At 41.3% G+C, this 17,224-nt stretch overlaps 2 protein-coding genes across 3 annotated transcripts; one reads left to right on the forward strand and one right to left on the reverse strand.

The window, feature by feature from the left end:
• Positions 1–167: 167 nt before the first annotated feature.
• Positions 168–2,904, reverse strand: LOC6562287 (serine/threonine-protein kinase TBK1). The gene is made up of 7 exons (XM_001987874.2): positions 2,747–2,904; positions 1,645–2,671; positions 1,432–1,583; positions 1,222–1,349; positions 1,080–1,155; positions 893–1,017; positions 168–832 (listed from the first exon to the last, which is right to left on the reverse strand). The coding sequence occupies exons 1-7, from the start codon at positions 2,828–2,830 to the stop codon at positions 286–288; spliced, it is 2,139 nt and encodes a 712-aa protein (XP_001987910.1). The 5' UTR covers positions 2,831–2,904; the 3' UTR covers positions 168–285.
• Positions 2,905–3,163: 259 nt separating this feature from the next.
• Positions 3,164–17,223, forward strand: LOC6562374. 2 transcript variants are annotated; one of them, XM_032736617.2, is made up of 6 exons: positions 3,164–3,400; positions 3,506–4,162; positions 12,207–12,400; positions 12,460–14,498; positions 15,300–15,984; positions 16,051–17,223. In XM_032736617.2, the coding sequence occupies exons 1-6, from the start codon at positions 3,348–3,350 to the stop codon at positions 16,767–16,769; spliced, it is 4,347 nt and encodes a 1,448-aa protein (XP_032592508.2). In that variant the 5' UTR covers positions 3,164–3,347; the 3' UTR covers positions 16,770–17,223. The 2 variants fall into 2 exon arrangements, with proteins under 2 accessions (XP_032592508.2, XP_032592509.2); XM_032736618.2 differs by lacking the exons at positions 3,164–3,400; positions 3,506–4,162 and adding exons at positions 9,170–9,316; positions 11,957–12,112.
• The last annotated feature ends 1 nt before the right edge of the window (position 17,224 follows it).

The raw sequence follows: 17,224 nt of genomic DNA on the forward strand, positions 1-17,224 counted from the left end.
AAAATGTCAACTATCGATTAACGAAACAAGGTTTAAGAGTTGATATTTTTACAAGATGAAAAGTTTTCAAGTTTGTTTTCTAAATAAAAATTAATAATATTGCAAAAATGAAGGTATATACATTTCTAAAATTATTGGAGCCTCGAAGCAGTAATAAACCAATTTGTAGATAAAGTGCACTTTGTTATTATTGATAATTATACTTAAGTATTTTACTTATATTATACTGATTATATACACATACTATGGAATAAAGTGTACCGTCTAAATTGTTTAACACACTTATCAAACCGCAAAATTGTTCAGCAGAGCTATCAAATCGCTGTTCTTCTTCATCACAGCCATCACTTCCAGTTGCTGCTGCTTCATAATGCGCAACCGATTGCGTTCCTCGATTTTGGCCAATTGATTATTGCTGTTTATGTTCCTGGTGTCAGCATCCAGTTTCTGCTCCGACTTAATGTGATATAGCTCATCGCGAATTGCATGTAATTTGCGCTCACAATCGCGCACATCCTTCTCCAGAATCTGTGTCTTCAGATACACAGTCTGCGCCAGTTTATACCAATCGGCCAGGCATTCGGCCATTTGAGCTACAGCTGGGCTAACGTTGTCGAGCAGCAGCTGCTTAATCCGTTTCCCATTGTGATCCACTTTTATTTTCTCCAGCGCATGGAATTGCTCATCATTGTACGTTAAAGTGCGTGTGGCCCGATCTCGGAGCAGGTGTTGCCAAGAGTCGCGCAGGCGCTCCACCAAATACTTTGCCTGTGCGCTGGCCCGTGTGCGGCAAGGACACTTCTTGCCGTGCATCAGCGATGACCACTGATCGCTGTAAATGAAGAATGTATCAACAAAACCCAATTGCCTTGGCATTTACTTTTCTATTCACTTTAGCTCGTCGTCTGTCACATAATGTTTGTACATCTGTGTGATTACATCGGCGGCTCCATCGAATTCAGTTTTAACACTGTCCAAGGAGCTGGCAAGTGACCTCAATTCCTGATCACCCTTGGTCTGCGGAAATAGACACATGTTTATGATGTTCTTATGTGGTAAAAGTGGTTCTCCTAACTTACCATACTGGCGGTGCTCTGCACCACATCTGCGTAGTCAACCACCGTCGAGAGCAGATTGTCAAAACTTTCAGTTTTTCTGTGATGTGATATAAATTGGGTGTTAGAGTTGGTAGAGCATTATTTTCCCAATTGATTTACTCACTTCAACAGCAGTGTAATTGTGGTAATAAGCATCTCGATAAACTGCTCCACTCCCTTCTTGATAAGAATGTCCATGGTGGTGAAGATGTCCACTCGTCTTTTGCACTCATGGCCCACGCTGCATGCAGCCTGCATTAAGGGAAATATATACCAGACATTATATATTTACATATATTATATAAAAGTTTAGAAGAGCAGATGTTGGCTTTACCTTTGCCAGACTCGCATCGTTTTCAACGGAAACATTTGGTGGAAATACCGGGAACTTGGGCAGTTCCAGTTGATGCGGCAATTGAACATTGTTGTCATCATTGCTGTAGAGGAATATGGGCTGATCCATGGTTGTGCTGGGAAATGCGTTAACTGACAAACAGACATGAACAAAGATCGTAGAGAGATAGTTAGATAGCCAGGAAGAACTCACCCAAAGTGCGTGGCGAGACTTTCTTTTCGAGATGCTCGTTATTGAATAGCATTATTTGCTTCTCCAGTGGCACTTCGGTTTGTAGGAATATACGTTCCCGGAAGTTGTCAATCTGTTCATCCGGCTCAAGGAACACCTCCACTGAAGTGGCGCGATTCGTGAAGAATACGTGAATGACACTCTTGCGCAGTATTAGCGTCACCTCCTGGAAGAATCGATCAAAGGACCACGTCTTATCTCGATTCTCCTCCAAGAGGCCGGCCAACAAAGGTGTTACGAGCGTCTTCAATCCTTGCGATAAATGTGCATGCGGCGGCAGTGTTGTTGACCACTCAATGGGTCCATTCTCAGCCAGCTGTGTGCCCGATATGACGCCCGAGGCCTTTTTTGTTGTTATCTGATGCATTGTCTCACGATTCTTGCGACCCCCATATGGTCTAAAGGGTAAATTGCCCGTGGCCACGTGGTATAGCGTCACCCCAATGGACCACAGATCCACATTCGCTGTAAATGAACGTTGTATGGATTTGCGGAGCACAGCGCGCTCATAGAGATCGGGATGCAGATACTCTTCGGTGCCATAGAGCGAGGCAAACGGCTGGTTATCTTCTAGTTCGCGCGCAGCACCAAAGTCAGTCAACTTATATATGGTTTGACCGTCCTCCGATATGAATTTCATAATGTTGCCAGGCTTTAGATCGCGGTGCACCAACTTATTGTCACGCAAATGTTTCATGCCGGCGCACAGGTGCTCCAGCACCAGCAGGAACTCGTGCTCTGGCAGACCGTACGAGTTCTCCGGATCGTCAAGTATATTAAACAGACTGCCGCCAGTGCACAGCTCCATGACGATCACCTTTCCGCGTCCCTCCTGATCCTCCTCGATGGCCAGCAATTTGACAATGTTCTCATGGTTCACTTTCTTCAAGGCCTCAAATTCGCGCATCTGGACATCGGCAGGTCGCATGTGACTATACGGATTGAATGTCTTAACGGCGACCGATTCACCAGTTGTCTTATTCACTCCCTGATAAAAAAGAGGAAATGACAAGAAAAATATACATAAAGACATGCACATGAATACAATTTGATTTGTATACACCTGAAATACAGATCCTGTGGCACCTTTGCCAAGCACACTGGTCGTGCACCAGACATAGTTCAGAGAACCACGCAGGAATGACATTTTTAATTAAATTGTTACTATATTTCTTAAGCAAACATTTACTGCGATTAACTGGTGAAAACAGATGTACGTGCAGTTTTTTATTCGGTTCGATTAGCCTATTGCTATCGATATATTCCACTAGTTCATTTACATAAAATCGTGAATTCAGCAATTACTATAAAAATTCGAAAAGTGAATGCGCCTCAAAGACCAAACTAGTCACGAGAGCTTGTAATCGATTAATGTTATCGGGCAGCGGCCATCCTTAGTTATTTTTGTTGTTTTGCGCTGCGACAACTTTGGCAGCATTTTAATATTATTATTTTGTAGTTCGACACAATATGACAGATTTGTGCATGGTTTTTAAGGGTGCACCATTTCGTTCGTGAGCGAATGGTAAATATGTACAACACACTAAATATCTGCATTAATCGTGGCCGAGACACATAATTTATCGTTGCGCCGATTCGCGAAACGCCTTCCGTTGTTATTTATTAATAATAAACGTTGCGTACGCGCTCCTTACAACAAAAGGATGAAAATTCGATTACATTTAGTGCGCTTCATGTACATAAATCTACTGCTAAGGTAAGCAAAGACACTGTTTGCTCCAACCATTTCCAATCATTTTCCTAACCATTTTATTTTCCTTTCTTCCACTTTCTCGATTCTAATTTTTTTTTTTTACTGCAGCTGCTGTTTCTGGCTTTATGACAACGCTGCTGCAGCAGATGCTGCAACAACAGCAGCAACAGGAAATGCAAAGGCAGCAGCAGCTGCCAGTCAGGCGGACCATCGAGTGGACAGACCGCCTGCCTCCTTAGAAGGGATAGTCAACGAAGAGAAGGTCGCCAACTCGTTTAGAACAAACTTCATAAAACTTACAAAACGTCGTCAGAAGGCAGAAGATAACGTTGACAGTGTGATGGAAAAGTTGGCAAGCAACACGCCAACAACTATTGCGAGTGCGAGTGCAAAAAAAACTAAACCGACTGCTGCTGTAAGAGACACGTCAGTGAATTTAAATGCCCCCAGTGTAAATATCAATAATGATAATAATAATAACGAGTATATTAGCTTAGTGCAACACAGTGAAAATGATAATAATAATAATGATAAAGATGCAGGGAATGAAGGGACAGCCCAAGTGCCAAAAAATCAATTAATCAACAATGTTAATACTAATAATGAAAATTATCATAATATAAAAACAAAAACAAACACAAATGCAGATGCAAATGAGCAAGTGCAGCAAGCAAGGCAAGTTGGCGATGCGGTTGCAGCAACAACAACAAACAAAAAGCAGCAACAACAACAACAAAGCGAGCAACAACAGAAAGAGAAAGAGAGGTGAGTTATTTATATTTTCACTATTTGCATAAGAACAATTTCCATGACACTCGTTTCGTACAAACAACACACACACATACAACTAAGTAGAAATAATTGATAAGTGGACAAACTGTGAGAGGCGCCTCCAAGCGTAACAACAATTATCAATACACAAGCGTTTTGCATAAAAACGTGCCAAGCGACAAATTTCCTTCGACTTGGACGTGCGAAAGAGCACTGAATACTAGAGAGATAGGTAGAAAGAGACAGACATATAGAGGGAGAATGAGATAGAGATAGAAAAACAATGCGACCTTTCTAGAATCGTAGACACTGTGTAATCTGTGGTATTTCCCTCATTTAAATAATGACGGGGAATTTCATCGCCCGTATCATTTTATTTCCCTGAACTGTTTGTTTTTTGCTCTTGTATTTTTTATAAACCTAAATATGTGTGTAAATATGTATGTTTGTTTTTTGTTCTTGTATATTTTATAAACCTACATATGTGTGTAAATATGTAGCAATGCTTTTACAGTTATCGATTTCGATTTGCCTTTCTATTAACTGATTGTTTCAATGCCCTTTGAGTCCAGTAGGGTGACACATATCCCGTTTAATCTTTTGTTGCACATCTAAGGACATTTGAGTTCTGCTTAAATAACACATTTTGTAATTTCATAAAGTCTACTCATAAATTAATATGATCAGTAGATCCAAACAAAACGTACTAATATTTTCTTAAACTTCTTTCCTTATTCCCAATATATATATAAATATATAACTCGACTCAATATACAATGTTATGTATATTAGGTATATTGGTAATATTCCAAAGTCATTAGAAGAAAATTTAGAAATGACTATTGATTGCTACTTTTAATTCCTTCACGAATGCCCTTAGGACTTGCCAAGCCCAATTTGATTAATTGATTCTCATCATTATTTTTATTTTCGATTGAAAATCGTGAAGCGCTCCTAAAAATATGCAACGCAATTACATTTTAAGGAAATGTGAATTAACAAACCAAAATTTTCGGCTTTAAATAAATGCAATTATAATAAAAGTTTTTAGCCAATAATAATAAAGAAACTTTTATAGATGTAAGCATGGGAAACGTTGCTTCAAGGCCGACCAGCCTTAAACTTTTATGCAGTACATAAAAATTAAAAATCGATAGGAGTCTTACTGGTTTTAGAAAGTTCGTATATGGATATTAAAAGTAAAACACCCAAACACAAGAATAATATAAGTTAATAGCTTCATAAAGCACAACAACCCAACAAAAAAAAAAACCAAAAAAAATATGGCAAGCTAATGAAACGCTAAGGTATTTGTACTGCTACCAGGTATGTCAGAAATGGTCGCGATGAAATATTTATTTGATAGGTAATTAGTTGCGTGCTCGTTTCTATAGTACAACCAGCGGCAATATGTCTATGCATACATGCATAAGTAAAGAGAGCCCAATGGCGAATGTTAACAACAAAAAAACACCCACGCCGGCTCTTGTCACAATGCATTTTACCGGTAATTTGCTTTACAGTTTTCAATTTATTTTCCCTGACTCTTAAACGGCATCGTCGTGTGAGCGGCGGCCGGCGACTTTCTAAATGCCTTTGCAGTCGTCTTTGCTTTTGGTCTATCCAGCTAGCTGTCTGGACTATCTATCTATTGGTGTTGGCCAATTCGTTCATAAAAAAAAAACCAAGAAAAAAATAACAAACCGAAACTGCGTCGGGCGAACTATTGTATATGTATATATATCTATATATATATATATTGATTATTTTTCCTATTTTTCTTATTTACGAGCCGACGAGACGCTGTGGGAGTTAACGCCAACGCCAATGCCGATCGATGATCGCCCCGATCCTTTAAAGGCCTTGCACAGCATATTTCAAAATTACCAAAAAACATTGTTGTTGGTTGTTGTATTTGTAAAAGTGTTAAATGGGCGCCATATTTAAAGTGGGCATTTCAGTTTGATTTGACTTGATATTAATCGCTTACGCGGTGTCTCCTCTACGGGCTCTCTCAAATCAAAAATGACTTTATCAGTAAAAATCGACTTTCCATTTTTTTTTTTTTTTTGGGGTTATAAAAGCAGTTTTGTTGCATTTGAATTGTGTGTGTGTGTGTGTGTATGTGTGTGCCCCAATAGAGTACGCCAGAATCAAGCAATCAAGTCTCGAGTCTCAAGCATCATGCTGTCTTCCAAAATTCCCCTCCAGACACATTTCACACATGGCAGGTGATCGCAGCGAACGATGATCGTTGTACTTTCACTTTCGGCGAATGTGTAAGGACTCGACTCGATTCGACGCCACTCTGCGAATAAGTTTTGCAATTTAGGCTTTCGAAAATGCATCATGATCTTGTTACTCTAATCAAAGTTGCCAACAACACCAGCACAACATCTGCAACACAACAACAACAGCCAATAATCACATACAACAGCAACAGCAACAACCACAACAACAACATGACATTGCTATCAAAGCTAGCAGACTTTCTGGCAGCGATTGTCGCTTATGCAAATGATTAAGTCAGCCAATTGTGGGAGATTATTAATATGCCAAATGCTTGCAGTTAACACAAATTATTGATTGTTATCAAAAAACGAAAAATAAAAATAAAATAAAACGCTGAACGCTGAACGCCTACCTCGGCTCACCTGTCCAAATTGTTAATTGATTGTGATCGGGCGCGCATTGACTTTGGCTTAATCAGTTTGATCGGTGATTGGGGCTCGTCAGTCGTCAGTCGCCGATCACTGATCTCGTCAAGCTGCATCGATTAGCCAGCCAGCCAGCCAGCCAGCCAGCCGGTGTCTGTCGGCAGATATTGCGAATCGTGTCGTACACCTTCACTTCGTTTTGTTATTCGCATTCCAACTGCATTTTCCGAGCACTCTTTTTCCATGTGACGTAGGCGCGCTAACTGCCAGCCTGCTAGCCTGCCTGTCTATTAAACGCCAACAATTGTATTTTTTGTGTTTTTGCCAAGCCGGTTTTCGTTTTTGTTTTGCCGGCATTTGTACACCGTTTAATTGTTTTCAGTCTGTCTGCATGGCTTAATATTCCAATGCGAAATCTAATGAAATTTCGAGTCGTAGGAGTCGAAGATAATCAAGGCGGTGGCTGCCAATGCTTAACAATTTTCCAGCACCCATTAAAGATTATTTAGAAGGGTATATCAAAGAAAAAAACATAACATTCAAAAAAATACTTTGTTATTAATCTAGAGGTGAATCCATTTTGACATGACTTAAGGTGAAAAATGTGTATTTTTCGTTCATTTTATAAATTATTTTATATTTTTTCCCTTTTTCCCCCCTAATCGCCTAAAACCACATGTTTTCCACCCATCAACCCATTGCTAAATTGAAATTTTAAATTCGTAGATCGTCAAACGACACTTAAGCGGAATAGACCCGTTTTGTCCACTTGGCTATTAAATTTTGTTAAAGCTTAAATTGGAAGGAAGCTGCGTTTATTAAACGATTACACAAATTGGAAGGAAGTTTCGTTTACTGATCGATTACTAACAATTAGGCTCCAAATTTAGATTTGAGCTTTGGTTTATCTCATGTCCCATGAGCCTGCTTATATCTGAAAAAATTAACTCTTCTATGTGAAAAGCCTCTCATTGAGTGTTGCATTTCGAGTTGCTTCAAACACTTAGCAGATCGTGTGTGTGCCCAGAGTCATATTTGTTGTTGTTGTTGCTGTTGTTGAGGTGTTCATTGTGTAAGCGGCTGTGACATCAAAACACTTTCGCATTACAAGTGTTTATCTTTCAGTGGCGTCTGTGAGCTGCAAGCAGAGCTACAAACAACATCAGCTAAGCAATTCAATTGTCGCTTTCGGTAACCTTTTGTGTTTTCTGTTTTTGTGGACAACACCACAACGATGGCGACGATGACGAGGAAGAAGACAACGACAGCGACAACGGCAACGACAACGACAACGACGCGTTGAAGGAGTTGCCGATGTTGTCGATAGTGTTTTGTATGTTTTTACAAAAAACAAAAGAGGCGCTCATCAAAGACACTGAAGGCGTCACTTGGCGGTAGCCACTAATTTTGTTTACGGCGCAGACTGCACGCAGATTGCCAAATGGTTTAATGCTATTTGTTAGCTTTACTTGAAGCTTATGGCAGCAATTTCACTTTCCGTTGCACTTCCAATAAAAATATAAAATCGTAGTGTATAGTAAAATTTTTGTGAAATTGCATGTAGGAGTTGCAGACCCTTGACTCGACTTGCCTAGTCCGGCTTTTTGGGTTTCTTCAACGATAAAAATATAACGAACAATTATCGATAATCCAACTCAACTGCTAATGGCTATAACAGCTTCATCTCAAAAGAGAGATATAGCTTTAAAAGTCGACTCTTGTGATAATTTTACTGAACTTCTAATTACTATAGTTATACGCATATCGATCAACATAGAATGTCAGTTATTTGGTAATTTTCAAATGTTGCAGAGTGTGAAAGTTTAGTCTCTATGGATTTGACTTGATTTCAATTTGGCATGTCTAGCAGTAGCTTCAAAAACAACACTAATAACAAACAAAAGCAAACACACACACACACACACACTCACACAGACACATACACACTCACACACACATAGACACATTCGCTTATAAGCCAAAGCTGTGCGACAAGTTTGCCGGCAGCAGAGTTAACAACTGCATCGTCAAGTTTGCAAGTGCACTAAAAATGTTGATATTGATGCTGAGTTGAGCTTATCTTGGCAGAGAGTTGAAGCGCGCTCTCTTTGCACCTGTGTGCGTGTCTTTCTGCCTGCCTGCTTGTCTCCGTGTATGTGTGTGTGTGTGTGTGTGTGTGACTCTCTCTCTCTCTCTCTCTGTCGCTGTTTACGCCATAAGGCGCGAATATCTGCACAGAGTTGGAGCACAATTACCAGAGCTTAGTCTGGAATACGTTCAGTTCTCATTTCGATTTCCAGTGGTGCGAACGTGCGCTACGCACGCTGGCTCGTTGGGTCCGCGTATGCGCAACATCTGATTAACAATAATTAATAAATATATTCGTATATCCTAAATATCCTGTGTCTCCTGTCTCGTGTCTCGTGTCGTGTGTGTGAGATGTTGTGCCTGCAGTGCACTCAACTCAATAACATTCGTAACACATTTAAATGTAATCGACAACGTACAACATACAACAATCCTTCGGCCAACAGCGTCAACGAATGTTTAGCCATTTCTGACCATGGCTATTTCCTTTTAGCCAGCTAGTAGCACATTGAGTAGATCATTTGCATTGGTCGATAGCCGCAGCCAAAGTGGTTTCGCATGTTTGGTTATTTAACAAATATGAATAACGAGCGCTTAATTGCAATTATTTTCAGTGGCTCGCAAGCAATTTTTTGTGTTTGCCATGACAATATTAACAAAAGCTTTAATGCTGGGCAGATTGTTATTGATATTTATTGATCTCCACACCGGATGACAGACTATTAAGTCTTTAGATGAACAATTCCGCGTGTACAACTAACTCGCAAAATGATTATAATTATTTTTAGCACGCTTTCAACTTTGTGAATGTGCTAAAAAAAAAAGACTACAACTGTTAAAATATCGTTTTCAAATTAGCTACTAATTAAAGCTCAAGTATTCTTTTTCCTCCTTGTTGCGAGCAGAAGTGAAATGTAAACAAAAACTATTTCCGGTTATTGAAAGCCGTCTGTTAACTAGGATCTAGGATTTGTCCTCTATTTTAACAGGATATATTTGTCCAATGTTCATAAAGCTTTTAAGTAACTTCTCTAAGTGGCACCGTTTTACTGCTGAAAATATTACAAAAAAAAATCATATCTAAAGAAAATTGCAAATTTTCACTGCATTATTTGATAGTAAAAAAGTAGTAAAATATTTGTTATGTGCTTAGCTTATTCAAATACATAAAATAAAAAAAATTAAACACACAGAAATTCCTGCCAAACTTGTAGCCCACTGCCGGAAAGAGCCGGGCAGCCAGCCGGGCACCATTTGCTATATTGCCTGCTGGCTGCCCAGACAGTTTTCTGTTGAAATTTTTGATGCAGTCTGACAAGTCATAAATATGCCAACCAGATGGAGACTTGGTGGAGCTTTGCCCCACGCTATCGCCATCGCCATCGAAGTGGGCGTTGTTGACACGTGTGGCTGCAGCACAAAATGATTATAGAATTCCTGCATTTAAATGCGATTTGGGGCGTGCCCAAAAGGGGGTTGCCCACTAACAGGAAACTAACAACTTTGCCTAACACACATCGGACACATTTCATACGTTCGGTCACAGTCAGGAAATCCATTTGATAAGCTTTCCATTGGGATTCCCGCTACGCTCCACTTAGCAGCTCTAAGGTGTTAAAATTAGCGCAGTTCATAGGTCTCAGTTGCAAGTTCGTATTTTATTTTAATGGTTAAGACCACAAGTATTGCAAGTCGCTCTGGTACCTTTTTACGAGTTCAAATTCCAAGCAGTCCATACATTAATGCACCATGAAAGCTAAAGCTACAAATATTTGATATTATATAACAGACAATATCCTTCAAAGATGAAGTCAAAAGTATTCCCGTGACTTTCACACCTAGCCTTTTGTAAATCACAAAACTAATATCTCCTACAATTATTGTATTATATTTTATTATTGCTTCATAGTCCCTGTTTTTTTTAAATATTTTGTTTCTCAATTTTTGCGGATATTTGATTTAACGATCCTTGAAAGATTACCAATAAAATGCCATCCAAATTGATTGACTCCAGCCTTAAAATTCCAAGCTTAAATTTGTGAATTATATCCTTTCCTTAAGCAATATTTTGAAAATTTAGAGTCTTTGCTGATATTTTTATAAAATGAACTTTACAGCTGGAAATTATTTAATATTTCGGAACAGTATTGGCTAATGTGACTTATCCGGCGTGCAGTTTTCGCAATACTTTTCCATTTTCATTAACAGCAAATTCGATCCGGTGTTTCCCTGACTAATTGTGCACAAGTAAAATTTATATTTAAAATATATTAATAAACTAATTTATATTAATGTTAATTATTAATATAATATATTCTTTACGGCGTAGGAGATGCATTCTTAAATTTTAACTTTTATTATTGGAAAATCCAGATTAATACTGACTGGAAAATGTAGTCCAGCTAGAATTTGATATCTCATCTGATATCTGCCTAGTCATTTCAAAGTAAATTTTGCTAACATTCCTTGGAGAATAATTGGTTCTCTAGAAAGGTTCGTTTTAGATACGAAAGTAATTTTCAAGGATCCCTTCCTAGACTTTTGTATTCCTTTACACACAAAAACGGTTGTCAATCGAAAATAAAAAAAAAACATATAAATAATTTAAAACAATTATATTTCAATTTATTATAATTAAGTGGGTTAGGTATTCAAACCCTGAACTCTTAACAAGTTTTAGGCACTCCCTACTCGATCACTCGCGACTGAGTACTATAGCTTTAAAGATATATACGCTCAGCTGTAAAAACGTTCGACTTTTCGTTGTTGTTTCTTTGGGGCTTTGCATTTTTGTGCACAGGTGTTCGCTTTTGTTTGTGCCTTGTTTTAGTTTGGCACGTGCGATTCCCATTCAATAGCTATATACTCCATATTATCTTGCCCAGCTGTCAACTGAAGCAGTCTGTTGAATACGCAACATTGATCCATTTCCACTTAATCGTTTTAAGGTCGATAAACTCAGCCCTCATATATAGGCAGATATTTTGGGTGCTATTGATAGTAAGCTCATTGTTACTTATTATGTTAAACGATATTCATGTAGAACTGCTATAAATATTAGCAAAATGCTGCCTCAATCGATTGTGAAGTTCATAAGTTGTGAGTTAAAGAGGCTGAGAAGAAATTTAACCATGTTTTTAATCTTCTTGTGGATTCTATGGTGTTCACAAATCATAGTCATATCGACTGTGTTCATGAGGTGAGATTGTCTTTATTTAATATTTAGCCACATACATGTATATCTTTATATTATATTTATAATACAAATATTTATGATTTGTGTTCGATTGCAGCCTGCCCAAGATCATTCCGGAGTTGCCGGCCGTAACAGTAACGACCGAATTGCCGGTGGAGGTTGAGCAGGTCAAGGATCGCTTGGAAGCGGTCATATTGCCGAATGCGCCGCCTGCGCACGATTCAAGCAACCAAAGCGAGAGTCAACAGGCGAGTGAAGTACTCGAGGGTGCCGAGAAAGTAGTTCAAAATGGTGAGTAAAGTTTAAATAAAAGCCGATCCACAATAAAGTTAATCATCTTATTCAATTAGCTGAGCAAAAGTTGAACGATCCGGGCGGAGGGTTAGAGCTGGGCACCGGCGAACTGAATGCCACCTCGGATGCGAATGCGACTGGTGACAGTGGTGGACCGATCGCGTCAAGTGCGGCCAGCAATGCCAGTGTCGAGGAGGTGCCGATGCCCGTCTTCTCGGAGTGGGCGCAAAAGCAAATGGAGGCCGAGGCCAGTCGGGAGCAGGCCATGGAGCTGGAGCAGCAGGTGGTCAACAATTCAGCCCAGCGTCGCAATGCAACCGGATCGGGCAGTGGAAAGGCGCCATCGTTAAAGACGCGTGCCAAGAATTATGCATCGCCCGACTGCGGTGCCAAGATAATTGCCTCGAACGGCGATGCCACGAATACGGGCGCAGTTCTCAGCCACTCTAGCGATGAATATATGCTGAGCACCTGCGGCAGTCGCATCTGGTTTGTGGTCGAGCTGTGCGAGGCAGTCCAGGCCCAAAAAGTCGAGTTGGCCAACTTTGAGCTTTTCAGTTCGTCGCCGAAAAATTTTACGGTTGCCGTTTCGAAACGTTTTCCCACTCGAGACTGGAGCAATGTGGGTCGCTTTGCCGCAGAGGATAAGCGAACGGTGCAGACGTTCGAGCTGCATCCGCATCTATTTGGCAAGTTCGTGCGAGTCGATATTCATTCGCACTACTCCAAGGAGCACTTTTGCCCCATTTCCCTGTTTCGCGTCTTTGGCACATCGGAGTTTGAGGCATTTGAAACAGAGATTCGACACAGCGACGAACTGGATGATTTTGACGATGACTTTGCCGGACAGGAGCAGCCGCACAAGCAACTGCAAGGCAATGCCAACATTTTTCAAAGTGCCTCCGATGCCGTCATTCAGATGGTGAAAAAAGCCGCCCAGGTTCTGGTGAAGCCAACGAAAGCCTTACGTTCGCCAGAGTCGCTGCACTGTTTCACACCCACAGCTGGCAATTACAGCTGCCAAAGCTGCAACTCTACCGTTGTGGAGCGCATTAATAATCTGCTCTCCTGTCAGTCGGAGCAGTTGCAGCAGCTGCTCCAGCTGCCACAGCTGCGGGCACAGCTCCTACGTACACGTATCTGCCACATAGAATATAAAATCAGCTTCGGCTCGGCAAGCATCAAAGAGCAGCAGGCAACGTGCAGTGGTATGGATAAGCGCCAGAGCTTCTACCTGAGCATTCTGCCGACGGAGCATGTGGGCGCCATGTGCATGCTTCTGCAGGCCGAGTACAACAGCATAACGGCAGAGCAGCCGGTGAAGTTGCCTCAGGCGGCGACCAAGCAACAGCAGCAGCAGCTGCATTTTAATGTGGCCGAGCAACTGAATGAGAATGTGACCACAGCTGATCCGGCCAAGGAATCGGAAGCTGTAAAAACTACTACGCCGAAAGAGCCTTTGCCAGCAGCTGACACGCTCAGCCCGGAAATTGTAACCGCCGAAACATCTGAAGCGCCCAAGACAACAACCACAACTGAAGTCAATTTTGAACCAGTAGCCACAATCGAGGCACCACCATCGGATGTGAATATATTTAATGTACCCACGGACACTGAGAAAGAAGTGCCCACAACAACTACAGGCTCAGCGGCGTCCATTGTGCGAGACGAGGCGGGGACCCCAACGCCAGCAGGAACACCCATGGATGTCAAAGAGATGGAGTTGGCCATAAATCCTGATAGTCCAGTGACGACCAGTGAGCAATCACCAACATCAGCTACCACAGTCGAGTCAGACGGTGGCGATTTGGTGGGGAGTGGAAGTGGATTGGATGACAGCAATCTTGCCAACTGGGAGAGCATTGATAGTCTGCTAACCACAACGGTGGCATCGATAACTGCTGGTGGTGGCGCCGCTGCAGCTGCTGCGGCTGTGGTCAATGGCAATGCCCACATCGGAAGCACAGGCACTGCAGCAGGAGCAGCAGGCGGTGTAGTGTCAGCTGGTGGTGCAGGTGGCATCAATTTGCAGCCAAAACTAACAAACGGAGCCCAATCTGAGAGCGTCTTCATAAGGCTATCAAATCGCATTAAGGTGAGTATCGATTAACCAAAAACACTTTGTACACTCAACTATAATTCCATATTATTCTTGGCCTGACTAAAAGCACTAATAATGAGAAGGCATTACTCGATTATGCCCGACTGAAAGATACCTCATATTGTGGTCAAAGTATTCTGTCTTCAAATATTTAATATTTGTACATTGGACCTAAATCCAATGCTTTAACATCTTTGCAAAAATGCACTTTATCAAAAATCAAAGTGCGGAACAATTTGTACGCAACTGTTTTGATTTTATCAGACTAACCTTAAACACTTTTTCAAGTAAGGACTTTGCATGCGGATGTAACCGACTTTCTAATACTCTACTCCCAGCAATGAGTTTTACAAGTAATCTAAGTATGAGATATATAGTATTCATTTATTACATTTTATGCGAAAAGAACAATGATTTCAATTTAATTTAGTTTAATATTAGAACTGTTTCTTTGAAAAGTTTGCTTATCAAGGGTAATTTAGAATTATAAAAAAAATGAGCTCACTGCAAAGGATATCAGTAAGGACATACAAAGTTCGCATTGTGTCCTGCTCACTTCTACATCGTGTTTGTGGCGGGAAACCTTGCGTGTTTCATACTTATTAAGGGTAGCTTGGCTGGGCTTGGCGCACCTACGCTATCGCTGGAATAATTTTTGATTTGAGCTTCTTCGTTTTTTGCAAGGGTGGCCTTGTCATCGCCATTGTTAGGGGCAACATCAGTGTGGCGGCCTAGTAGCCAAGCAGCCAAGCCAATCGTTATTTAATGTTTTTCACTGTTCTCTTCTGTTTACAGGCACTCGAACGCAATATGTCGCTGTCTGGCCAGTATCTGGAGGAGCTGTCGCGCCGCTACAAGAAGCAGGTGGAGGAGTTGCAGCAGACGCTTACACAACAGACGCTAACCGTGCGTACGCTCGAGGAGCAGAGTCGTCGTTACATTGAGCAGGAGCAAATGTATCAGCAGCAGAGCGCCGAGCTGGCTGGCGATGTCCGAGCGCTCACGTACCAGGTGCAGGCCTGCATCTTTGTCATCATCATTGTGGGCACCTGCATCTTTCTGATGCTTGTCGTCGGCACTGTCTACTATCGCAAGTTGCGCCACCAGAACCAGCAACTTCAGCCGCTGGTGGCAACAGCGACAACGGACTTAGCCAATCAAAAGTTGAGTCGTCGCAAATCGTACGAGCAGATGTTGCAACAGTCACCCGGCAAGCAGCGGCGTCCCAGTGAGGAGGCCATGCTCATACTGAATGGGTGCGGAGATGTGTCCGTGGTGGACCCATCTGAGGTTGCCAATAGCAATAGCAGACAGCGTAAGATATCCGTTTGCTATGGCAGTAACAACAACATTGCTGGCAACGTGTTCAACACCAGAACATCGCTGCACAAACGGAAGGGTGCAAAGCACACATTTCACGCAAGCCTGGATTCGGCACAGGTTGTGTACTCTGAACATCCGGACAAGTTCTTCGATGTGGGTAAGTATTGAGTGTGGCAATAGCAATAACAATAGCATTAACAATGTCAACGTTTTTTTTTTGCAGATACGTTGAAAAATAACAATAAGTTGCCACACAAGGCGGCCAAAAAGAAGTCCCAGCAGCTGTACCAACAGGAGCTAAAGCGTCAGGATTCGGCGCCCGCCAATTGCACACAGAGTAGCCTCGCGGAGGAGGAACCAACGCAAAGCGATTTCGATGAAAGTCTCATTCTGGATGACGAAGATCTGTGCAATTTCATACCCAACAGCGATTTGGCCTACAACGAATTTATGCCGGATGGCCCTTCCGGCTATCAGATTGTGGACACTGTTGACGGCAAATCGGAGAAGTCTACGAAGAAATCGCGACGCGTTTCTTCGCCCGCGTTCTTCAAGTCGCCGTTTAGCAAGAGCAAGAACAAAGGCAGCAATTTGAATGGCATGGGCGGCGTTAAGGGCAGCCAATCGGCGCATGAGGCCACATCCTGGGAGTGGTATCGTCTCAAGCGCAACGAGAAGCACGCCAAACAGTTGTCAGTTCCGAGCGTATCGCTGACACCCAATGCCAGTCTGGACAGCTCATCCCTGTCGGAGATAAATTTTCCGTTTAATTCGACGCAAAACTCATTTCGCATACTTGGCGAGGCCATAATGTCCTCGGGCGAGACAAAGGCCACGGGCAAGACAGAAGGCAGCAGTAGTAGTAGTGGCGCCAGCACCACCTCATCCACAACGAAGAAGAAGCAGCGGGCTTTCAATAACATTTTTCGAAAGGTCTTCTGATGAGAATTCGTTTCGCTTGTAGGGTGTTTTAATCATATATTTTACTAATTTCCTGAGTAGTTTTCTTCTCAATTGTGTTCTGCAACATCAATTAGACTGTTATTTTCGTAGATAATAAACAACAAAAAAATTGTAAATGAAACACACACGTTTTCTAAACAAAAAGATTATCGAGCAAAAAGATTAATTTCGTTTCTCTCAAGAGTTCCTTAGTGTTGCAGTAATATGCAAATGACTGTAAAACAAATTAATTATACCTTCATGATTTTTAGATGTAATTCATATGCTCGCTGCTTATACATGTATATATGAATATGTATTCAACGCATCAAATAATGAATGCGATTATTTCACGATAGGCATATAAGTTAACTTAATATTCCAAGCCTTGTAAGTTATGCAGATATCGGCTGCAAAACTTTGCCACATTATTTTGTTATTAGCAATTTAGCAAA

This window comes from Drosophila grimshawi, unplaced genomic scaffold, assembly GCF_018153295.1.
Source record: "Drosophila grimshawi isolate 15287-2541.00 unplaced genomic scaffold, ASM1815329v1 contig_1377, whole genome shotgun sequence".
Lineage (NCBI taxonomy): Eukaryota > Metazoa > Arthropoda > Insecta > Diptera > Drosophilidae > Drosophila > Drosophila grimshawi.

What these genes read in the sequence shown, in the direction of transcription:
- LOC6562287 (XM_001987874.2), bottom strand. Translation starts at nt 2,830, where the DNA reads ATGTCATTCCTGCGTGGTTCTCTGAACTATGTCTGGTGCACGACCAGT. An exon ending in AGTCTCGCCACGCACTTTGG is followed by an intron (nt 1,584 to 1,644) that starts GTGAGTTCTTCC and finishes TCTGTTTGTCAG; the next exon opens with TTAACGCATTTCCCAGCACA. An exon ending in GTGACAGACGACGAGCTAAA is followed by an intron (nt 833 to 892) that starts GTGAATAGAAAA and finishes CTTCATTTACAG; the next exon opens with CGATCAGTGGTCATCGCTGA.
- LOC6562374 (XM_032736617.2), top strand. Translation starts at nt 3,348, where the DNA reads ATGAAAATTCGATTACATTTAGTGCGCTTCATGTACATAAATCTACTG. An exon ending in CAACAGAAAGAGAAAGAGAG is followed by an intron (nt 4,163 to 12,206) that starts GTGAGTTATTTA and finishes GTTCGATTGCAG; the next exon opens with CCTGCCCAAGATCATTCCGG. An exon ending in GGCTATCAAATCGCATTAAG is followed by an intron (nt 14,499 to 15,299) that starts GTGAGTATCGAT and finishes TTCTGTTTACAG; the next exon opens with GCACTCGAACGCAATATGTC.